The sequence below is a fragment of the Scyliorhinus torazame genome, chromosome 5 (assembly GCF_047496885.1).
Source record: "Scyliorhinus torazame isolate Kashiwa2021f chromosome 5, sScyTor2.1, whole genome shotgun sequence".
In the NCBI taxonomy this organism is placed as follows: Eukaryota; Metazoa; Chordata; class Chondrichthyes; order Carcharhiniformes; family Scyliorhinidae; genus Scyliorhinus; species Scyliorhinus torazame.
In genome coordinates this window covers 94,831,995-94,856,801 of record NC_092711.1, presented here as the reverse complement: position 1 = coordinate 94,856,801, position 24,807 = coordinate 94,831,995, and the positions used below count along the sequence as shown (strand labels likewise).

General features: G+C 46.6%; 3 protein-coding genes across 3 annotated transcripts in view; 1 reads left to right on the top strand and 2 right to left on the bottom strand.

The window, feature by feature from the left end:
• LOC140417804 (uncharacterized) overlaps positions 1-20,054 on the bottom strand; it is a 100,328-nt gene extending 80,274 nt beyond the window's left edge. The window contains exons 1-2 of the mRNA XM_072501259.1: positions 19,695-20,054; positions 4,930-5,082 (exon numbers count right to left, since the gene is read on the bottom strand). Coding sequence (XP_072357360.1) covers positions 4,930-5,082; positions 19,695-20,054 — 513 coding nt within the window. The remainder of the gene's footprint in view (positions 1-4,929; positions 5,083-19,694) is intronic.
• The window catches only part of LOC140418987 (uncharacterized), a 384,502-nt gene that overhangs the window by 125,481 nt on the left and 234,214 nt on the right, over positions 1-24,807 (top strand). The gene's annotated exons all lie outside the window — the stretch shown is intronic.
• LOC140419002 (uncharacterized) overlaps positions 13,370-24,807 on the bottom strand; it is a 283,990-nt gene continuing 272,552 nt past the window's right edge. The window contains exon 2 of the mRNA XM_072502725.1: positions 13,370-15,907. Coding sequence (XP_072358826.1) covers positions 14,839-15,558 — 720 coding nt within the window. The 5' untranslated portion in view covers positions 15,559-15,907 and the 3' untranslated portion in view covers positions 13,370-14,838. The remainder of the gene's footprint in view (positions 15,908-24,807) is intronic.

Here is a 24,807-nt window from a genome sequence, read left to right as displayed (position 1 = left end):
TGCGCACTCAGCGCCTGCGCAATGAGAGAGTTGGATGAGAGGTTTCTGGGCCGCGGAGGATTGTGGGAACCTTAGCCACCATTCATGAGCTGCAGGAAGTCAGTGTTTTACTGGCGACTGACCGCAGCTCAGACCTCAACCTATAATTCTGTTCCTTTCTCTCTACAGATGCGGTCTAACCTCATTAGTGTGTCATATTTTGATATTCCAACATCTGCAATGTTTTTGCTTTTTAAAAATTCATTAATTTTATACTGGAGTGGCTGGCTGGGCCAGTATTTATTGCTATTCATAACTGCCTTGAGCAGTAAGCCTACTTGTGACAATAATAAAGATTCCTGTTATTGTGCATAAGTCAGCGGTTCTTTCTATCCAGGGGTCTTTTAATGCTCCTGAGTTACGAATCTGACCAGAACTCGATTGTGTAATAATAATAATCATCATTATTATTGTCACAAGTAGAATATAAGAGGTCTATGAAATGCAGGAGAGATTAAATGGCGAAAGGGATGTAAGACAAAATGAGATGGTAATCAGGAATATAGAAAGATTTCTAACACTGATGGTGGCCATTCCGCAGGGTGGACAATTCAGTGAATCAAGAATGGTTAGAGTGTGGTGCTAATAATGCCAGGGTTACTGGGTTGATCCCTGTGCTGGCTGTCCAAGTTTTTATTATTGCAGTGTAAAACCTACTTCTGCCACTAATAAAGATTATTATTATATTTATTTCAAGGAGGGTGGAGTCTAATAGCAAAGTGGTGTTGCTGCAACTGCACAAGCAGCCAGTGAGGCCACATTTAGAACACTGTACAGTCTTGATCACCTTCTTCAAGGAAAGATGAGGGACTGCCAAATGTGGAAAGAATTTCTTCTCCCAAAATGGTAAATCTTGGAATTATTTACCCCAGGAAATGTGGAGGCCGAGTCCTTGATCAGTTGCAAGGCTGAGATCGATCTGTTTTTAATCAGTAGGGGAATTAAGGGTTACTGAGGGAAGGTAGGAAGGACATAGTTAGTGTTAGATCAGCCATGATCTTATTAAATGGTGGAGCAGCTCATAGGGCTGAACGGTTGACTCGTGTTCCTATTTCTTCTGGTCTGTTCTGTTTGTAGGTAAAGATTTCCAATATCTGTGTGACTGGAGAAGCACTGAGATATATAAAATCCTCGTTAGACACCATCTGGACTGCTGTGATTTCACAAAAAAAAACACAAAAGCTGGAAAGCTTCAGCTTACCAGGCAGCGTCTGGGGAGGGAAACAGAGTTAATGTTTCAGGTCAGCATGATCTTTCAACAGATCAAGAACAGTGTTCCCATTAGGGACAAAGGGGGAAATCTGTGGGTGGAGCCAGAGGGCATTGGTTGGACGTTGAACAAATACTTCACATCTGTCTTCACCCAAGAGAATGAGAAGGTAGACATGGAACTCAGACAGAGAGACTGACGTTTACGAGCAAATTGAGATAGGGAGTGACATGGTATTGGAGGTATTGGCTGGCTTAAAAGTGGACGAATCTCCAAGTCTGAATGAACTGTGTCCCAGGATGCTGAGAGACGAGGGAGGAGATTGCAGGGGCTCTGAACCAAATTTCTAATTCTTCTCTGCCCACAGAGAGGCGCCAGAGGACTGGTGAACACCTAATGTGGTCCCACTATTTCAGAAAGGTTGTAGAGATAAATTAGAGAACTACAGACTAATGAGTCTCATTTTCAATTCATTTCATGTCAGTGGTAGGGAAAATATTGGAGAAAATTCAGAAGGAGCGAGACTTACCTTCACTTGAAGAGGCAATATTTGATCAGGAATAGTCCACATGGCATTGTTAGAGGGAGGTTATGCCTAACAAATCTGAATTGATTTTTTATGTGACCAGCTGTGTAGATGAGGATAGGGCAGTTGATGTGGTTTACATGGATTTCAGCAAAGCCTTTGACAAGATCCCACAGGGGAGACTTTATAAAGAAGGCAAAAGCACATGGGATACACGTAACATGATAAGGTGGATTCAAAATCAGCTCAGCTGTAGGAGACAGAGGGTGATGACAGATGGCTGCTTTAGTGACTGGAAGTCAGTGTCGAGTGGCACACCACCGGGATCCAGCAGAGTAAGAATGGAGGGAGCGTGTGTGGGATGGAGATTTGCAGCTTTCGGGGAATAAGAGAGAGGAAAAAATGTGACATAGAAACTAGAATTGTCTGTTCTGAGTTTCTATCCTGTACTGACAGCGATGAATTTTGTAAATTGTTTTTACAGGATATTAGATGAGGAGGAATTACAAACAGAAGTCTCAAACGTCCCGTCTCGATCTGACAGTCACTCGATTCCTTGGAACCTGAATGTCATCGGGCTTTGAATCTAGAAGGAGAAATGTTTGCCCGAACTGTCAGCTACAGGTTTCAAACATCAGTGTGACTGGAAAAGCACCGAGACCCACACAACACACACCCGAGTGAGAGTGTTCCAGTGAACTGACAGTGGAAACATCAGCGTGACTGGAAAAGCACCGAGACCCACACAGCACACCCAAGTGAGAGTGTTCCATGTGAACTGACTGTGGAAACATCAGTGTGACTGGAAAAGCACCGAGACCCACACAACACACACCCGAGTGAGAGTGTTCCATGTGAACTGACTGTGGAAACATCAGTGTGACTGGAAAAGCACCGAGACCCACACAACACACACTCGAGTGAGAGTGTTCCATGTGAACTGACTGTGGAAAGATCTTTCACCAGTTACACAGCCTGAAAAACATCACACCATTCACAGCGAGGAGAGACTGCACCCGTGCTCTGTGTGGATGAGGCTTCAACTGATCAACGAACCTGGAGAGACACAAGGTGACCCGCACAATGGAGAAACCGTGGAAATGTGGGGACTGTGGGAAGGTATTCAAAGCTCCGTCTGAGGTGGAAATCCATCGATGCACCCACACTGGAGAGAGGCCGTTCACCTGCTTTGACTGTGATTCATCCAACCTTCTGATGCACCAGCGAGTTCACACCGGGGAGAGGCCATACACCTGCTGTGATTGTGGGAAGGGATTCAGTCGATCATCCAACCTGCAGTCACACCAGCGAGTTCACACCGGGGAGAAGCCATTCACCTGCTCTGAATGTGGGAAGGCGTTCACTCTGTTGTCCCATTTGCAGACACAGCAGAGAGTTCACACCGGGGAGAAGCCATTCACCTGCTCCCAGTGTGACAAAGGATTTACTAATTCATCCAATCTACAGAAACACCAGTGGGTTCACACTGGGGAGAGGCCATTCCTCTGCTCTCAGTATGGGAAAGGATTCACTCAGTCATCTAGCCTGCTGACACATCAGAGAGTTCACACCGGGGAGAGACCATTCACCTGTTCTGTTTGTGGGAAGGGATTCACACAGTCAGCCAACTTGCAGACACATCAGCGAGTTCACAAGCGATTACAAGGGTTGGATTCTGCTGTTGTTGCTGCTGTTAATCACATCCAGGACTGACATTCTGACAGTTAGTGAAGTGGGAGGGTCGGAGGGTTTCTTTCTGCTGGACTAGCCGGTCTCCTGACTTTGCTTCCAGAGCACATTTCCACTGGAATGATCCACAAACTGATGAAGGACATTTATTTTATCCTGAGTAGTAAATACTGTTATTTCTACAACTGCAGGTAAATCTCTCATAAATATATTTGTCTCTGTTCCATTGAGCCTACAGCACAGGGCCAGGCCAGTCGGACCAATTGGTCTGTGTCAGTATTTATGCTCCACATGATCCTCCACCCGCCCCTCTACATCTCTGCCATCAGCATTTCCTTCTATTCCTTTCTCCCTCATGTCTGTATCTAGCTTCCCCTTCAATGTATTCATGCTGTTCACCTCAACCACTTGCTGTGGTCGTGAGTTCCACGTTCTCACCACTCGCTGGGTAAGAGGTTTCCCATTGAAATTCCTATTGGATTATTGAACCACTGCATAATCTTAGACTCCCATCAGGTCACCCTTCAGTCTTCTCTTTTATAGAGAAAAGCAATCCCAGCCTTTCCTGAGGGTTAAATGATCTTGGGCCTGGTATTATTTTTGTGAATCTTTGTTGCTCCTTCTCCAGTGTCTCTATTTCCTTTTTCTCAATGGAGATCAGAATGTTGACAGAGCTCCCAGTGTAGTCTAACCCTGGTTCCAAACAAGTTGAACATAACCTCCCTGCTTTTCGATTCTATCCCTCGAGAAAGCAACCCTATAAATGGGCCCCACATGTTAGGAAAGATGTGAAGTTCTCGGAGAGGATGCAGAGGAGATTTACGAGAATGGGAGCAGGGATGAGACTTCAGTGAATTGGAGAGACTGGAGCTGCTGAAATTGTACTTTTTAGATCAGAGTACGTGGAGAGGATGGTTCCACTGGGAGGAATAACTAGAACCCAAGGGCACAGCGTCAGACTAAAGGGACGATCCTTTAAAACAGAGATGAGGAGGAATTTCCTAAGCCAGAGGGTGGTGAATCTGTGGAACTCTGCTGCAGAAGGCTGTGGAGGTCAAGTCACTGAATACCTTTAAGGCAGAGATAGATAGGTTCTTGATTAATAAGGGGATCAAGGGTTATGGGGAAAAGGCAGGAAAATGGGGTTGAGAAAAATATCAGCCATGATTGAATGGCAGAGCAGACTCGATGGGCCGAGCAGCCTAATTCTGCTCCTATGTCTTATGGTCATGAGGTCAGAGAAGGAGGCTATTCAGCGCATCGATTCCTGTTGCAAATCAGTCAGTTCCATTGCCCTGTTCTATCCCTGTAGCCCTGCAAGTTTAGATCCCTAAATGCCCATTCGGTTTCTGTTTGAAATCTCACATTGTCTTAATTTCCACCCTCCTCACAGGCAGTGAGTTCCAAGTCATTACCATTCGCTGCATCAAAATATTCTCCCTCACATTCCCCCTGCATCTCTTACCCAAAACCTAAAATCTGTGTCCCCCCTCGTCCTCGTCCCTTCAGCTAATGGGAACAGCTTTTCTTTATCCACCTTATCGAAACCTGTTGTAATCTTGTCCACCTCTATCAACTCCCCCTCAACCTCCTTTGCTACAAGGTGAACAACCCCAGTCTGACATCGACCATAAAGAACAAACAGAATATGTTAATATCTGAAATCAATTTGGAATGTTTAATTTCTGTTTTAAAAATCTTGTGAATATATTGTCCTGGACAATAAATGAATTGGAATACTTTCCCTTGGGTGTGTCTGAATGGAATATTTGAATCTGGTATCCACCTAAATTCCAGTGAAAGTCTGGAATGTGTAGATGGGATGAATGAGTTGATCACTTTCTCTTGGAAATATTTACATATAGATCATAGAATTTACAGTGCAGAAGGAGGCCATTTGGCCCATCGAGTCTGCACCGGCTCTTGGAAAGAGCAGCCTACCCAAGGTCAACACCCCCACCCTATCCCCATAACCCAGTAACCCCACCCAACACTAAGGGCAATTTTGGACACTAAGGGCAATTTATCATGGCCAATCCACCTAACCTGCACATCTTTGGACTGTGGGAGGAAACCGGAGCATCCGGAGTAAACCCACGCACACACGGGGAGGATGTGCAGACTCCGCACAGACAGTGACCCAAGCTGGAATCGAACCTGGGACCCTGGAGCTGTGAAGAAGTTGTGCTAGCCACAATGCTACCGTGCTGCCCAAATCCTTGCCCATGAACATTGTTTTATAGAAGTCCAGCCACTACATAAAATATCAGCACCGTAACAGGGGGAGATCAGAAAGACAGACTTACTTTGGTCTTTTCATCAGCACATCTGAGAGTTAAGAATGTGTGACATGATTTTGGGATACCGGTGTGAGAGTGCAGATGTGATTTGTTACATGTGAAGAACAGCAAGTGTAAATTCATGTTGAAACGGACTGAGGACCGGGTCCCAAACACACACAGCTACTTCAGACACAGCAGGAGATGAAATGGTTAATGTGTCCAAGGGATTGAGACAACATTGTGACATCATCAAGGCAGTGACACACTCCAGAGAGAAACTGACTTTAAAACAATCAATGGAGATGGTGCTTCTACCCAGAATGCAATGGTAATGCTGCTGCACTTTGATACTACTGCTCAGACATTAGACTGTGTCAGCTCGTATTTATACTGAATAAAATCTGACCACTGCCACCAATAAGGGTTCTAACTGTGAATCATTTCAGAGTTTGGGAAAGTGGGGGTGTTAAGGGTCAATACAAATTAGGAGCAGGAGTCGGCCATTCGGCCCCTCGATCCTGCTCCTCCATTCAATTAAATCAGGGCTAATCGGATTGTGGTCTCAACTCCTTTCCTTCCTCCACCCTTTCACTCCCTTGTCAATCAAAAATCTATCAAATTCAGCCTCAAAGCAGATTCAATGCCCTGCCTCCCGCCCTCTGTGGGGAAGAAAGATTCACAGACCCACAGCCATCAGGGGGCAAAATTATCAGCATCTTAAATGGGAGACCCCTTATTTGTAAATGGTGTCCCCTAGTTCTAGTCTCTGCCACAAGGGGAAACATCCTCTCAGCATTCTCTCTGTCAATTCCTTCCAGGGTCTCATGTGTTTAAATAAGATCATCACTCGTTCTTCTAAATTGCAATGGATCCAGGCCCAACCTGTGAAACCTTTCCTCAAAGGCTAACCCCCCTCATTCCAGGAATCCGGGCAGTCAACCTTTTTTTTTTTTTTTTTGAGAAAATACAGCACAGAACAGGCCCTTCGGCCCACGATGTTGTGCCGAACCTTTGTCCTAGATTAATCATAGATTATCATTGAATCTACAGTGCAGAAGGAGGCCATTCGGCCCCCTGAGTCTGCACCAGCTCTTGGAAAGAGCACCCTACCCAAACTCAACACCTCCACCCAACACCAAGGGCAATTTGGACATTAAGGGCAATTTATCATTGGCCAATTCACCTAACCCGCACATCTTTGGACTGTGGGAGGAAACCGGAGCACCCGGAGGAAACCCACGCAGACACGGGGAGGACGTGCAGACTCCGCACAGACAATGACCCAAGCCGAAATCGAACCTGGGACCATGGATCTGTGAAGCAATTGTGCTATCCACAATGCTACCGTGCTGCCCTTAAGAACAAATAAATCTACACTATATAATTTTCCCGTAATCCATGTACCTATCCAACAGCTGCTTGAAGGTCACTAATGTTTCCGACTCAACTACTTCCACAGGCAGTGCATTCCATGCCCCCACTACTCTCTGGGTAAAGAACCTACCTCTGATATCCCTCCTATATCTTCCACCTTTCACCTTAAATTTATGTCCCCTTGTAATGGTGTGTTCCACCTGGGGAAAAAGTCTCTGACTGTCTACTCTATCTATTCCCCTGATCATCTTATAAACCTCTATCAAGTCGCCCCTCATCCTTCTCCGCTCTAATGAGAAAAGGCCTAGCACCCTCATCCTTTCCTCGTAAGATCTACTCTCCATTCCAGGCAACATCCTGGTAAATCTTCTTTGCACCTTTTCCAGAGCTTCCACATCCTTCCTAAAATGAGGCGACCAGAACTGTACACAGTACTCCAAATGTGGCCTTACCAAAGTTTTGTACAGCTGCATCATCACCTCACGGCTCTTAAATTCAATCCCTCTGTTAATGAACGCGAGCACACCATAGGCCTTCTTCACAGCTCTATCCACTTGAGTGGCAACTTTCAAAGATGTATGAACATAGACCCCAAGGTCTCTCTGCTCCTCCACAATGCCAAGAACTCTACCGTTAACCCTGTATTCCGCATTCATATTTGTCCTTCCAAAATGGACAACCTCACACTTTTCAGGGTTAAACTCCATCTGCCACTTCTCAGCCCAGCTCTGCATCCTATCTATGTCTCTTTGCAGCTGACAACAGCCCTCCTTACTATCCACAACTCCACCAATCTTCGTATCGTCTGCAAATTTACTGACCCACCCTTCAACTCCCTCATCCAAGTCATTAATGAAAATCACAAACAGCAGAGGACCCAGAACTGATCCCTGCGGTACACCACTGGTAACTGGGATCCAGGCTGAATATTTGCCATCCACCACCACTCTCTGACTTCTATCGGTTAGCCAGTTCGTTATCCAACTGGCCAAATTTCCCACTATCCCATGCCTCCTTACTTTGTGCAGAAGCCTACCATGGGGAACTTTATCAAATGCCTTACTAAAATCCATGTACACTACATCCACTGCTTTACCTTCATCCACATGCTTGGTCACCTCCTCAAAGAATTCAATAAGATTTGTAAGGCAAGACCTACCCCTCACAAATCCGTGCTGACTATCCCTAATCAAGCAGTGTCTTTCCAGATGCTCAGAAATCCTATCCTTCAGTACCCTTTCCATTACTTTGCCTACCACCGAAGTAAGACTAACTGGCCTGTAATTCCCAGGGTTATCCCTAGTCCCTTTTTTGAACAGGGGCACGACATTCGCCACTCTCCAATCCCCTGGTACCACCCCTGTTGACAGTGAGGACGAAAAGATAATTGCCAACGGCTCTGCAATTTCATCTCTTGCTTCCCATAGAATCCTTGGATATAACCCGTCAGGCCCGGGGGACTTGTCTATCCTCAAGTTTTTCAAAATGCCCAACACATCTTCCTTCCTAACAAGTATTTCCTCGAGCTTACCAATCTGTTTCACACTGTCCTCTCCAACAATATGGCCCCTCTCATTTGTAAATACAGAAGAAAAGTATTCGTTCAAGACCTCTCCTATCTCTTCAGACTCAATACACAATCTCCCGCTACTGTCCTTGATCGGACCTACCCTCGCTCTAGTCATTCTCATATTTCTCACATATGTGTAAAAGGCCTTGGGGTTTTCCTTGATCCTACCCGCCAAAGATTGTTCATGCCCTCTCTTAGCTCTCCTAATCCCTTTCTTCAGTTCCCTCCTGGCTATCTTGTATCCCTCCAATGCCCTGTCTGAACCTTGTTTCCTCAGCCTTACATAAGTCACCTTTTTCCTCTTAACAAGACATTCAACCTCTCTTGTCAACCATGGTTCCCTCACTCGACCATCTCTTCCCTGCCTGACAGGGACATACATATCAAGGACACGTAGCACCTGTTCCTTGAACAAGTTCCACATTTCACTTGTGTCCTTCCCTGCCAGCCTATGTTCCCAACTTATGCACTTCAATTCTTGTCTGACAACATCGTATTTACCCTTCCCCCAATTGTAAACCTTGCCCTGTTGCACGTACCTATCCCTCTCCATTACTAAAGTGAAAGTCACAGAATTGTGGTCACTATCTCCAAAATGCTCCCCCACTAACAAATCTATCACTTGCCCTGGTTCATTACCCAGTACTAAATCCAATATTGCCCCTCCTCTGGTTGGACAATCTACATACTGTGTTAGAAAAGCTTCCTGGACACACTGCACAAACACCACCCCATCCAAACTATTTGATCTAAAGAGTTTCCACTCAATATTTGGGAAGTTAAAGTCGCCCATGACTACCACCCTATGACTTCTGCACCTTTCCAAAATCTGTTTCCCAATCTGTTCCTCCACATCTCTGCTACTATTGGGGGGCCTATAGAAAACTCCTAACAAGGTGACTGCTCCTTTCCTATTTCTGACTTCAACCCATACTACCTCAATAGGGTGATACTCCTCGAACTGCCTTTCTGCAGCTGTTATACTATCTCTAATTAATAATGCCACCCCCCCCCCACCTCTTTTACCACCCTCCCTAATCTTATTGAAACATCTATAACCAGGGACCTCCAACAACCATTTCTGCCCCTCTTCTATCCAAGTTTCCGTGATGGCCACCACATCGTAGTCCCAAGTACCGATCCATGCCTTAAGTTCACCCACCTTATTCCTGATGCTTCTTGCGTTGAAGTATACACACTTCAACCCATCTCCGTGCCTGCAAATACTCTCCTTTGTCAGTGTTCCCTTCCCCACTGCCTCATTACATGCTTTGGCGTCCTGAATATCGGCTACCTTAGTTGCTGGACTACAAATCCGGTTCCCATTCCCCTGCCAAATTAGTTTAAACCCTCCCGAAGAAACCTTCTTTCCAAACCAGGGGCTGGTTGAGCACAGGGCTAAATCGCTGGCTTTTAAAGCAGACCGAGGCAGGCCAGCAGTGCGGGTTCAATTACCATACCAGCCTCCCCGAACAGGCGCCGGAATGTGGCGACTAGGGGCTTTTCACAGTAACTTCATTGAAACCTACTTGTGACAATAAGCGATTTTCATTTTCATTTCTACTGCTGCTAATGCACTTATCTCATTTCTGAAATAAGGAGACCCAAACTGTACACAGTGCTCGATATATGGTCTCACGAAGGCCCTGTAAAACTGCAGCAAAACATCCCTAATTTTATATTCCATTTCCTTTGCAATAAACAACAATATTCCATGGACCTTCCTAATCACTTGCTGTACCTGCAGACTAACTTGCGATTCCAGGGCACGCCGATCCCTGTTCTGCAATCTCTCTCCATTTAAAAAATATTGTTTTATTTAATACTCCCTGACAAAGTGGACAATTCACATTTTCCAAAGCTATGCTCCATCTGTCAGGTTTTTGCCACTCACTTAACCTATTTGTAGCCTTTGCAGAGTCCTGAAATCCACCTCACAAATTACTGTCCGACCTATCTGAGGCATCAGAAAATGTAGCCGCCATACATTCAATCCCGTCATCCAACACATTCATACAGATTGTAAATGGGTGAGAGCCCAGCACTGATCCTGGTGACATTCCACTTGTCACATCTTACCAAACCAGAAATGACCCATTTATACCTACTGGCTGCTTCCTCCTCGCTAACCAATCCTCTTTCCATGCTGATATGTTGCCCCTACACCATGAGCTCTTATTTTGTGTAATAACCTTTGATGTGACACCTTGGGAAATACATTCTGGAAATCCAGATAAAGCACATCCACAGGTTCCCCTTTATTGACATCCCTTGTTACTTCCTCAAAGAATCTTGATAAATTAGTCATGATTGATTCCCTGAACCTCATTTTCATTTTTAAACAATGTATCAAAAGAAAAATCAAATCTCCTCTACCCCTCTGGCTCCTTTACCAGTTACCTTAGAGGGACTCACTTTCTGTGAAAGAGCTCGGCAACCCCTCTCACCCACTTTCCGGAAAGTGAACAAATTTAATCAGGAAAAGTCCACCAAATTAAAAAAAATTCTGGTTAAAAGTTTATTGACGAAACAGATCATGGTTCAAAAAACTAACAGAAAATTACTTGAGGATCAAAGATAACCAGAGTAACAGGATGTTCACAATGTTCTGGTCCCAAATAGTTTCCCTTGGCTTCTCTGTACCCTGTTCCCGTGACTCCCCGCTTTGGACACAGGGGCACTGAACCCTGGGGTCACATCACCATCAGCCCCTGTCACCCCCCCCCCCCACCCCTGATTAGTTGGAGGTCCATTTCCCAGGCAGGCCTCCAGCACCTTCCTGTCTCTATTCGTGCACAGGCTCCTTGATTCTCAGCTAAATTCAACCCTCCGCTCCATCACCTGGCTGTCATTGACACGAGCAATAGAGACAGAAAGGTGCCCGAGGCTCAAATGGGAAGTCAAAATTTGTGGATTAGGACCTCCATAAAGATCAGCAACTTCTTGGAAAAAAATCGAATTCCCAGTCAACAAATGAAAGAATCACATGGCGGGACTTCCAAGTTTTATGACTTTGAATGCAACAAACAAACAAACTAGAAGCTACTTTAACCTACACATAGAACTTTGCTCTTTTATAATAATAATCTTTATTATTGTCACAACTGGGCTGGCATTAACATTGCAATTAAGTTACTGTGAAAATCCCCTAATCGCCACACTCCGGCGCCTCTTCGGGTACCCGGAGGGAGAATTCAGGATGTCTAATTCACCTAACGAGCACACCTTTATGGGAGGCAACCGGAACACCCAGAGGAAACCCACGCAGACATGGGGAGAACGTGCAGACTCTGCACAAGTGACCCAAATGGGAATAAAACCTGGGACCCAGACGCTGTGAAGCAGCAGTGCTAACCACTGTGCTACCGTACCAAAGTTACACAATCTAAAGTCGCACTCCACGATTATAGTTACTCTGCCCTGGAAGTCGATACTGAATTATCTCAGAACCAGTCCAAAGTGATGATTCATTCCCGAGGATTTACTTCCGTTCTTTTCATTTCGCCGTCTGGCAGCCTTTAATCCCAGAACTGTCTTTCACAGGGAAAGATTAGCCAGCTGCCAGAAAACCGAGTGTAGGCACAAACAGGCCATTTTCTGGTAGGCAAGATGTAATGAGCGGTGTGTCACAGGGATCAGTGCTGGAGCATCAACATTTCACAATTCAGATCAATGACTTTGATGATGGGACCAAAGATATGGTCACTTAGTTTGCTGATGTTGCAGGCGAAACGGAAAAGGAGGTGTTATGCTCGGATAATAGGGGACGGCATCAGAACATTAGTAACAGTGGATCTCAGATCAGGAATACAAAACATGGAATATGTTTGGGTGAAGCCAAGAAACAGCATGGGGCAGGAAACTTTGGTAAGAGCTGTTACAGGTCACCAAACAGCAGGGGTTGTGTGGGACATGGTATTAATCGGAGTTTAGAGAAACACGTAGCATGGGTAAAACAGTAATGGGTGACTTCAATCTGCATATAGACTGGGTAAACCTAATGGGCACTGATGCTGTGGAGGACAAGTTTCTGGAGTGTGTTAGGGACAGTTATCTACAGCAGTAAGTTGAGGAACCGACTAGAGAACAGGCTCTTGTAGATGTAATATTTTGCAACGATAAAGGGCTAATTGATAATCACGCTGAAAACAACCTTTAGGGATGAGTGACCAGAATATTGAATATGAGGTATTCCAATCTGAAGCCAGGGTATTAAGTTTGAAGGAAATTTTGATGGTAGAAGGGACAAATTAGCTGAGGTGGATTGGGGTAAATACATTAAAAGGTGTGACAGTCCACAGGCAATGGATAGACTTTCAATAATTATTACACAGTTTACATTCCTTCAAGGCACAAGAACCCCAAAAGGCCAGAGAACCGTGACTACCAGAGGAAGTGAAGTATTGGATAAGATTGAAAGAAAAGGCCGATAAAGTTATCAGAAGTAGGAATAAACCTGAGGATTGGGAGGATTTTTTTTTTTTTTTTTTTAAATATATTTTATTGAAATTTTTTTCCCTGAGCAACATTTTTCCCGCTTACAAAACAAGCGAAACGATAACAGTAACAAAACAGAAATTTTAAAACTTTTTAACAATAATAATAATATACAAGTAACAAAACCTCATACTCTATTGACCTATACTCAATTGAGCCTCCCCCCACCCCCCTCCCCTCCCCCCTGGGTTGCTGCTGCTGGTCATCCGTCTTCCCTCTAACGTTCCCCTAGGTAGTCGAGAAATGGCTGCCACCGCCTGGTGAACCCTTGAGCCGATCCTCTCAGGGCAAACTTTATCTGCTCCAGTTTAATAAACCCCGCCATATCGTTTACCCAGGTCTCCAGTCCGGGGGGTTTCGCCTCCTTCCACATGAGTAGGATCTTGCGCCGGGCTACGAGGGACGCAAAGGCCACGACATCGGCCTAATTGGGAGGATTTTATAATACAGCAAAGGACCAAGACATTGAGAAAGCGAGGGAGAACAGAATATGAATGTGAACCAGCAAATACATAAACATTTATGTACATTTTTTCACACAAAGAGTGGTGAGCTTGTGGAATTCACTACCACAGGAAGTAGTTGATGCTAAAACTTTGAATACATTCAAGAAGCGGCTGGATACAGCACTTGGGGAGAATGGGATCAAAGGCTATGGGGAGAAAGCAGGATTAGGCTATTGAATTGGATGATCAGCCATGATCGTGATGAATGGCGGAGCAGGCTCGAAGGGCCAATAGGCCTCCTACTGCTCCTATCTTCTATGTATCTATGTAAGTTCCTAATCAGCAGGTTTACCACTATTGTGACATGTTATGAGCCTCTTCCATTGATCTAATGGGATCTTTAACTTTTCTTGTTAGTCACGGTTACATTACTTTTCCTGTTGGAATGAATTTTGTTCCTTAAAGGAATCTATATTTGTTGTATATATGTGTAATAAAAGTCCTAAAATCCCAGAGGACCATAGGCTGCTCTGCCCTTTGACAGAGAGAGAGCTGACTGGTGATGATTTAACCTGAGGGTCAACACACCTCAGGCGAGGGGCCTAGTTGAGAAAGCGGGGCCTTCATAAATAAACTCAGCCTATACGGGAGTTGAATCCTCACTGTTGGTTTTGCTCTGCACCACAAGCCAGTCGTCCAGCCAACTGCGCTAACCGACCCTGATAAATATGTAATAATTCCTTAAATATTCGGTATTCCCTGTACTAATCAGTTTCCCAGTCCACCTTAGACAACTTGCCCCTCATAGTTTTCTAATGTGAGGAACACCCAGATAAATTAAACAAAATAACCTTGTAACCACCAGGGCCCATCTCCATGGCATTGTGGCATATTTTTGTTTTGTGGGGGGGGGGGGGTTCAAACAGAAACAGAAACTAAATATCTTCAAACTTCCAAACACCCTTTCACTCTGTGATCCTTGTGCAATTTGAAGCCAGGTATTAGCAACAAGGCTCAAAGAGCATCAGCCCACTGGAGGCAAAATGATGAGACCGGCCAGTCCAGCAGAAAGAAACCCTCCGACCATCCCCACTGACCACTTGTCAGAATGAACAAAACGCAGTCCTGGGTGTAGAGCAGAAACAATAACAGCAGAATCCAACCCCTGTAATCAATTGTGAAATTGTTGGTCACAGCAGGTGTGATTAAACATGCAATCCCGTCTCACATTGAGGGGTGGACGGCGTCTCCCCAGTGTGAACTCGCTGGTGTGTCCGCAGGTGAGATAACTGAGTAAATCCCTTCCCACACTGAGAGCAGGTGAATGGCCTTTCTCCAGTGTGAATTTGCACGTGTCTCAATAGGCGGGAAGAATCACTGAATCCTTTCCCACACTTAGAGCAGGTGAAATGCCTCTCCCCAGTGTGAACTCGTTGGTGTTTTCGCAGGGTGGATGAATCACTGAATCTTTTACCACACTGAAGGCAGATGAATGGCCTCTCCCCTGTGTGAACTCGCTGGTGGTTCCGCAGGGTGGATGAATCATTGAATCTTTTACCACACTGAAGGCAGGTGAATGGCTTCTCCCCAGTGTGAACTCGCTGGTGTGACTGTAGGTGAGATAACTGAGTGAATCCCTTCCAACAGTGAGAGCAGGTGAATGGCCTCTCCCCAGTGTGAACTCGCTGGTGGTTCCGCAGGGTGGATGAATCACTGAATCTTTTACCACACTGAGAGCAGGTGAATGGTTTCTCCCCAGTGTGAACTCGCTGGTGTGCCTGCAGGTGAGATAACTGAGTGAATCCCTTCCCACACACAGAGCAGGTGAATGGCCTCTCCCCAGTGTGAATGCGTCGATGAGTCTCCAGCTCAGATGGGGCTCTGAATCCCTTCGCACAGTCTCCACATTTCCACGGTTTCTTCATGTTTTGGGTCTCCTCTTGTCTCTCAGGTCGGATGCTCAGTTGAACCCTTGTCTACACAGACAACATGTGTACAGTCTCTACCCGCTGTGAATGTTGTTATATTTTTCAGGCTGTGTGTCTGGTTGAAGCTCTTTCCACAGTCAGTTCACCGGAACACACTCACTCGGCTTGTGTGGGTCTCGGTGCTTTTCCAGTGAAACTGATGTTCCAAATCTTAAGAAGAAGACAGTTCGGGTAAATGTTTCTTCTTCTAGATTCAAAGGTCAATTATATTCAGGTTCCAAGGAATCGAGTGACTTTGTTAGATTTGATCGAGATTTCTGTCTGTAATTCCTCTTCGTCTAATATCCTGTAAAAACAATTTACAAAATTCATCACTGTCAGTACAGGATAGAAACTCAGAACAGACAATTCTCGTTTTGGTGGCACATTTTTTCCTCTCTCATTCCCCAAAAGTTGTAAATACTCTCCCTCCATTCTCACTCTGCTGTGTCTAATATTCACCCTCTCTATTCTCCTGAAGGTGCTGATTCAGGCTGATTGACAGATCCATGCTCACAGCTTCCTGTCCAGGAGATCACAGCAAATATGAGCTGCAATTGGCCATTCGGCCCATTGAGCCTGAACCATTCAATGGGATCATTGGCTGATCTACCTCAGCACCGTTTTCCCACACTATCCCCCATATCCCTCGATATCTTCAATCTCTAGAAACCTATCAATCTGTGTCTTGAAACTACTTGATGACTGAATCTCTAGAATCCTCTAGGAGAGAGAATTCCAAAGCTTCACCACATCTTTGAGTAAATAAATCCCTCCTTTCTCTCCATTTACCTGCCAGTTCCCCATAACCCTCGACACCCTCATCAAAATCTGCCTGTGGCTGAGCTGTCTGATATTTGATACGGGTGCGGGAGCTGCTTTTCCGTAGGTTCTGGTGCCACTCACCTATAATCTGTCACTTATCCTGATTGCCCGGCACTCACCTACCTAATCCTTGAATTAATATTTGTTATCACGTCCCTGGAAGACTTCAGGATTCGGATTGGTAGGATTATGCCGAAAAAAGTCAAGAAATCTGTCGATAAAACAGCGCAGGGGGATTCAGCGGGGGTTGAGCCGCCTTTTCAACATGGCGGCCTGACCCTCAGGAGGTCTCTCGACCCCGCGCTCTCTGGGCCCTGGGGGCAGCGAAAATGATGTCGACAATATCGGTGTTATCAACCAAAGGCGGAGTGTGCTGACTCAATATCTGTGAGCTCCTGAGGACCAGCTGCAAAACTCCATGAAGAGGCTCGATGATCCGGAGGAGAGAATCCTGAACATTCAGCAAGATGCTTCCGTCGAAATTCAATCCTTTGAAAACCAGCCGAGTGGCTGGCGGAGGTCCTGGAGAACCGAGGGTCAGAGAAAGAACATCCGAGTCGTCGGCCTGTCAGAAGGTGTGGAGGGTAAGGCTCCTGCTAGGTTCTTTGAGGACCGACTGCCACGTTTTCTCAAGCTGGATGTGAAGCCTAGGTGTTTCAAATTAGAAAGGGTGCATCGTATCGTAAATGGAACCGGTCTGATTAGTAAGTTTGCGATCACACAATTGTTGGTGGAATTGCGGATAGCGATGAGGACTGTCAGAGGATACTGCAGGACATAGATTGGTTGGAGACTTGGGCGGAGAGATGGCAGATTGAGTTTAAACCAGACAATGTGAGGTAATGCATTTTGGAAGGTCTAATGCAGGTGGAAATATACAACAAATGACAGAACCCTTTTGAGTATTGACAGGCAGAGAGATCTGGGTGTACAGGTCCACAGGTCATTGAAAGTGACAACGCAGGTGGAGAAGGTAGTCAAGAAGCCATATGGCATGCTTGCCTTCATCGGCCGGGGCATTGAGTATAAAAATTGCCAAGTCATGTAGCAGCTGCATAGAACCTTAGTTAGGCCACACTTGGAATATAGTGTTCAATTCTGGTCGCCACACATACTTCCAAAAGGAATGCTTTCGGGGGTGTGGGTCGGGGAGGGCAAGGTGTCAGAGATATACCGAGAGATGAGAGAAGAGGGGGAGGAGCTGGTGGGCGAACTGAAAGGAAAATGGGAAGAAGAGCTCGGGGAGGAGATAGAGGAGGGTTTGTGGGTTGATGCCCTAAGCAGGGTAAATTCCTCTTCCTCGTGTGCCAGGCTTAGCCTGATTCAATTTAAGGTGCTGCATAGAGCACACATAACGGGAGCAAGGTTGAGCAGGTTCTTCGGGGTGGAGGACAAGTGTGGGAGGTGCAGCAGAAGCCCGGCGAACCACACACATATGTTTTGGTTGTGTCTGGCACAGGTGGGGTATTGGAGGGGAGTGACGGGAGTGATCTCGAAGGTGGTGAAGGTCCGGGTCAAACCAGGCTGGGGGTTAGCTTTATTTGGAGTTGCGGATGAGCCGGGAGTGCAGGAGGCGAAAGAGGCCGATGTCATGGCCTTTGCGACCCTAGTAGCCCGGCGCAGGATCCTACTCATGTGGAAGGAAGCAAAACCCCCCGGACTGGAGGCCTGGATAAACGATATGGTGGGGTTCATATAACTGGAGCAGATTAAGTTTGCGCTGAGAAGATCGGCTCAAGGGTTCACCAGACGGTGGCAACCGTTCCTCGACTACCTAGTGGAACGTTAGAGGGAAGATAGATGACCAGCAGCAGCTACCCAGGGGGGGGGGGGGGGGGGGGGGAAGTTTCATTTTATGTTATTTGGTTAGTTTACCATGTTAGTTAGTTACTCATTATTAGATTGTAGTTATCATGTTACTTGTACTGTTAACTTTTCTTTTTGTTTGATGTGTAAGAGGAAAAAATTGTGAATGAAAAACTTCAATAAAATATATTTTTGAAAAAAAACTCCGCCAGCTTCTTAGCAAAGTACTCTGTTGGCCTTGCACCCTCTGTCCCTTCGGGCAAGCCCACAATTCTCAGATTGTGCCGTCTCGAGCGGTTCTCCAAGTCCTCGAGCTTTGCTCGGAGTCCTCTGTTGATCTCCACCACCCTCCGCAGCTCGTCCCCCATCGAGGTGAGCAGCTCGTCGTGCTGCGACACGGCCTCCTCCACTTCCTTCATCTTCTCGCCCTGCTCTCTCACCGCGGCCGATGTCTTTGCCACAGCTATCCTCACTGGGGCGATTGCCTCCTCCACCAATGTCTTCAATGCGACCGCCGTCTCCTTCCTCAACGCATCCATGTGCCTCACAAACTGCTTTTCGAGCTCCACCACCATCACCTCGGTCATCTTCTACACCGTAAGTAGTGCTGACCCACCATGCGGTCCGGCATCCGCCATCTTGTCAGCACATTTGCTCATCTTCTCATTCAACGGCGAGCCCACATTTCCAACCTTTCTCAACGCTGCTTTTCGCATCCTTTAACGGCTTATTATTTTTCCTTTTTTTCCCATCTTCTTTCCTTCTTCAATCCTTTCGTTTTTTTTTTTTTTAAAAACAAAAAGATTTTCTTCCTTCAAAGAAAAAGGGGGAAAAAAATTTTCACCAAATTTCTTTAAAACATCTTTCTCTTCTTTTTTGTATTCCTCCAAAAATTCCCTCGGACCAGGCTTCAGTCTTCTTACCACATTCTAGGCGGGACATCCGATGTGGGACATCTCACCTACATCACGCCCTGGCTTTGGGCCTGCCGCCTCGGCCTGTTTGGCTCCGCCCCCGCTGCTCCTTTCAAATTTTCAGGTCCGGCTTTCAGGTTGTCCCGCTCCTCCTCCACGTGCAGCCGCTCCACCGAACCCACCGGGACCAGTCTCTTCCCCCACCCCTCACCCTTCCAACCCTCCCCCCTCACCCTTCCAACCCTCCGGCTCCCTGAAACGGAGCTTTGATGCTTGGGCGAGGGAGGCAGGGCCGACCCCGGAGAAGTTACATTTTTTGAAAAACAGCGGTGGCCCCCTGAAAAAGACCGCGATATCGTGGACCAGCAGGAGCTTCTCCTCATCGCGGCCGCTCCACTCGTGAACGCCACCGGAAGTCAATTTATTTGACTTTTAGCCAGAATATTAGCCCCTGTAAATGGGCTGGAATTGTTATCAGCAGAAAGAGACCCAAATGAACATGGTTCAGTCCTGAATGTGAGGAACAGCAAAATCCAATCACTGTGGTTACTTGTGGCCTCGTTTGTGTCTCCGCAGGTTGGATGAATCACTGAATCCTTTCCCACACTCTGAGCAGGTGAATGGTCTCTCTCCAGTGTGAACTCGCTGGTGCGTGGACAGAGCGAATGGCTGAGTGAATCCCTTCCCACACTTGGAGCAGATGAATGGCCTCTCCTCAGTGTGAATCCGCTGATGTACAGTGAGGTCAGATGATCGTCTGAACCCAGTCCCGCAGTGAGAGCACCTGAACGGTCTCTCATCAGTGTGAACACGTTGATGGCTCATCAGTTGCCCAGAACTTTTATAGCATTTCCCACAGTCCAGACACCTAAACGGTCTCTCACCAGTGTGAACTCGCTGGTGACTCATCAAGTGGGCTGAAATAGTAAATCCCTTCCCACACTCTGAGCAGGCGAATGGTCTCGCCCCAGTGTGAACTCGCTGGTGTCTATACAGAGTGGATGACTGAGCGAATCCCTTCCCACACTTGGAGCAGGTGAATGGTCTCTCCCCAGTGTGAATTCGCTGGTGTTTCCGTAAGGCCGATGAATCACTGAATCCCTTCCCACACTTGGAGCAGGCGAATGGTCTCGCCCCAGTGTGAACTCGCTGGTGTCTATACAGAGTGGATGACTGAGCGAATCCCTTCCCACACTTGGAGCAGGTGAATGGTCTCTCCCCAGTGTGAATTCGCTGGTGTTTCCGTAAGGCCGATGAATCACTGAATCCCTTCCCACACTTGGAGCAGGCGAATGGTCTCGCCCCAGTGTGAACTCGCTGGTGTCTATACAGAGTGGATGACTGAGCGAATCCCTTCCCACACTTGGAGCAGGTGAATGGTCTCTCCCCAGTGTGAACGCGTCGGTGAGTTTCCAGGTGGGATGGGGACGTGAATCCTTTCCCACAATCCGCACATTTCCATGCTTTCTCCTCAGTGTGACTGCATTTGTGGCTTGTGAGGTCTGATAGAGCGAATCCTCGTCCACACAAACAATAAGAGTACGTTTTTTCCCCACTATGAACAATGCTTTTTCCTTCCATGTTCAAAATCCGCTGATATTCAGGATATGATAAATTGAAGACTGTCAGATCCTGATGTGATGCTTGGTTTCAGTTTCCGGACTTTGAAGCCTCCCCTTCGAACACCCTGTGAAACTGATTCAAAACAGAAAATAGGGAATGAGAGAGAACCCACAAAAACAGGTTGTGAAATTGAGCTGAATGAATTTGGTCATTTGTGGGGCCGGCACTGGGAAAAGGTGACATGAAAACTGCTGGATTGTTGTAAAAACCCAACTGGCCTCTTTGGGAGGAGAGAGAAAGAGGTGAAGAGGGATTTTGTACATCTACAAGACAGATTAAAGAGAATAGATGGCAAAGCAAACTCGATCTTGATCATCAGAAACTATAATATTGATACCAAAACAATGCTTCTGGTGGCACAGTGGTTAGCACTGCTTCCTCACAGCGCCAGGGACCTGGATTCAATACCGGCCTTGGTGACTGTGTGTGTGGAGTTTGCAGTTTCTCCCCGTGTCTGCGTGGTTTCCACCCGGTGCTCAGGTTTCCTCCAACAGTCCAAAGAAGGGAAAGTTAGGTGGATTGGCCTTGATAAATTGCCCCTTAGTGTCCAGGGATGTGCAGGTTAGGTGGGGCTATGGGGTTACAGGGACAGGGTAGGGGTGTGGGCCTAGGCAGGGGGCCCTTTCAGAGAATCGGTGCAGACTTGATGGGCCAAATGGCCTCCTTCTGCACAGCAGGAATTCTATGGTTCTAATTCTATTCCATGAATCTTTATAAAGCTCTGGTCACCACTCTTCAGGAAGAATGTGAAGGTTCTTGGAGAAGGTGCAGAGGAGATTTACCAGAATGGTTCCAGCAAAGGAGGTTGAGGGGAGATTTGATTCAGGGACACAAGATTATGCCAGGTTTCCATCGGGTGGACAAAGAAACTGTTTCCATTCACTGATCGTGATATTCATTTTCTAATGAACCGAGTGACTCTGTCAGATCGCGATGTGACATTTGGTTTGTGTTTCCCGTCTGTTAAACCTCCACTTCCATTGTCCTGTAAATTTACAGAAACCTCACTGTCAGTTTCAGATAAAAATTCACAACATTCTCTCCTCGCCAACTTTGATTCAACGTATTCCTGGAGGTTTGATCACATGACCTTCCCCCATCCTCCAGCCATTAATCTGTCAACACATCCATCCTTGTGACACACTGCCTTCCTCGGCCAATGGGGAAGCAAAAGGATTCATTACTTTACAGGACAGTTACTATCCTAATGATTTTCCAGACACCCAGGTATGAACCTCGCCAACGCAGGGAGCGGAGTTCAAGAATTTACAGTGCAGAAGGAGGCCATTCGGCCCATCGAGTCTGCACCAGCTCTTGGAAAGAGCACCCTTCCCAAGGTCAACACCTCCACCCTATCCCCATAACCCAATAACCTCACCCAACACTAAGGGAGTTGGTGTGAACTCGTAGAGGAGAAGTTTCGGAAAAGTAAATATAAATAACTTACCTCGGGAATTCACGGCCTAGTCAGCAGGGAGTGGAGTTGGTGCGAATCCGGGGAGGAGCAGCTTCGGAACAGTAAGTATAAATAACCTTGGGGATTAATGGCCTAGTCGGCAGGGAGCAGAGTTGATGTGAATCCGAGGAGGATTAGCTTCGGAACAGTAAGCTGGTTTAGCACACTGGGCTAAATCGCTGGCTTTGAAAGCAGACCAAGGCAGGCCAGCAGCACGGTTCAATTCCCGTACCAGCCTCCCCGAACAGGCGCCGGAATGTGGCGACTAGTGGCTTTTCACAGTAACTTCATTTGAAGCCTACTTGTGACAATACACGATTTTCATTTCATTTCATTTTCAATAACTTACCTCGGGGATTCATGCCCTGGTCGGCAGGGAGCGGAGTTGGGGCGAATCCGAGGAGGATCCTTCGGAACAGTAAGTATAATTTTTTTTAAAATTTAAAGTACCCAATTCATTTTTTCAATTAAATGGCAATTTAGCGTGGCCAATCCACCTACCCTGCACATCTTTTTGGGTTGTGTGGGCAAAACCGACACAAATACGGGGAGAATGTGCAAACTCCACACGGACAGTGAGCCAGAGCCGGGATCGAACCTGGGACCCCAGCACCGTGAGACTGCAGTGCTACTCACTGCACCACCGTGCTGCCATCAGTAAGTACAAATAACTTACCTGTTGGGTATCTGGACTGGGGGCAAAAACTGAAACGTGACATCAGAGTAATTAACTAAATTGGGGATTTAGTGACTAGGAGATTAGTAAGGAGATTAGTAACTAGGAGATTAGTAACTAGGAGATTGCTGAATGTTATCTATATCAACGATTTGGATGAGAATGTACAAGGCATGATCAGTAAGTTTGCAGATGACTACTGGTATTGAAGACAGTGAGGAAGGTTATCAAAAATTGCAGCTGGATCTTGATCAGCTGGGGAAGTGGGCCGAGAAATGGCAAATGGAGTTCAATACAGTAAGTGTGAGGAGTTGCATTTCGGAAAGTTGGAAAGTCACAGTGAATGGTAGGGCCTGAGGGAATATCGTGGAATAGAGGAACCTTGGACTTCAGGTGCACGGATCACTAAAGGTGTGATATACACTTCCTCCTTCACAGGTATATAGGGCAGTGAAGATGACTTTTGGCCTTCATCAGTCAGGACATTGAGTATAGAAGTTGGGAAGTTATGTTGCAGTTGTCCAGGACGTTGGTGAGGTCGCACCGGGAGTATTGTGTTCAGTTTTGGCTGCTTTGCAATAGGAGAGTCGAAAGTTGTTATTAAACTGGAGAAAGCGCAGACAAGATTTGAAAAAAAATGAAAATTGCTTATTGTCACGAGTAGGCTTCAATGAAGTTACTGTGAAAAGCCCTTAGTCGCCACATTCCGGCGCATGTTTGGGGAGGCTGGTACGGGAATTGAACCGTGCTGCTGGCCTGCCTTAGTCTGCTTTAAAAGCCCGCGATTTAGCCCAGTGTGCTAAACCAGCTCACAAGGATGGTGCCAAGACCCGAGACTGAGTTATCAGAAGAGATTGGGCAGGCCAGGACCTTTTTCTTTGGAGCGTAGGACACTGAGGGGTGATCTTCTAGAGGTGTATGAGATCATGAGAGGCATGGATAGGGTGAATGCTCTCAGTCTTTTTATCAGGGTTGGGGAATTGAGAACTAAAAGACTTTGGTTTAAGTTCAGAGGGGAAAGAATTCATGGGAACCTAAGGAGCAACGGTTTTACACAGAGGGTGGTACGGATGTGGAATGAGCTGAAGGAGGAAGTGGTTGAGGCAGGGACATTGGCAACATTGAAAAGGCATTTGGACAGATACATGGATAGGAAAGGTTCAGAGGGATATGGGCCAAAAGCATGCTAGCTGGGTTGGCTTAGATGGGCCTTTTGGTTGGCATGGGCCAGTTTGGGGCAAAGGGCCGGTTTCCGTGCTGTACGTTCTATCCATTAACCCCAAGTCTCTTTGGACACCCACTGTACTTAACCTCTTTCCATTTAGAAAGTACTCAGCTCTAACCGTTATTGGTTCAAACTAGATAACCTCACACTTGTTTACATTGCCACAAGTGCCCCGACACTGACCCCTCACCTGACACCTCGCAATGCGCGGGGTGATTGACGGCAGCACCGAACCAATAGGCGAAGGGTGGGCATGTCCGGAGGACCGACTGGTCCTCCAACCAATCAGCGTGAATGATGAGGCGGGACTGGGCTGAGTGAAGCATGCGCAATGTGATTAATGGTGACAGCAAAAGGTTCTTTCTCGGATCCACAATCCGGGGATGGCGGGACGGAGGGAGAGATGAATCAGGAGGGTCGGTAGGAAAATTCGAGTACATGTTATATAGACCAAAAATCCGGAAAAATAACCTGCCGGTACCTGGGGATCTGAGCGGGAGCTGCAGATTTCTCACAAACAAGATTTTGCGGCCGCCATTTTTATTTGGTACTGGCAGCGGCGCGCATGCGCCATCGGGATCCTTATTTGGTTCACTAGCGGCAGTGCGCACGCGCACCCACCATCTTTATCGGGGCACGAGCAGAAGAGCGCAGGCTCAGTCGCCATCATTGTTGGGGGCAA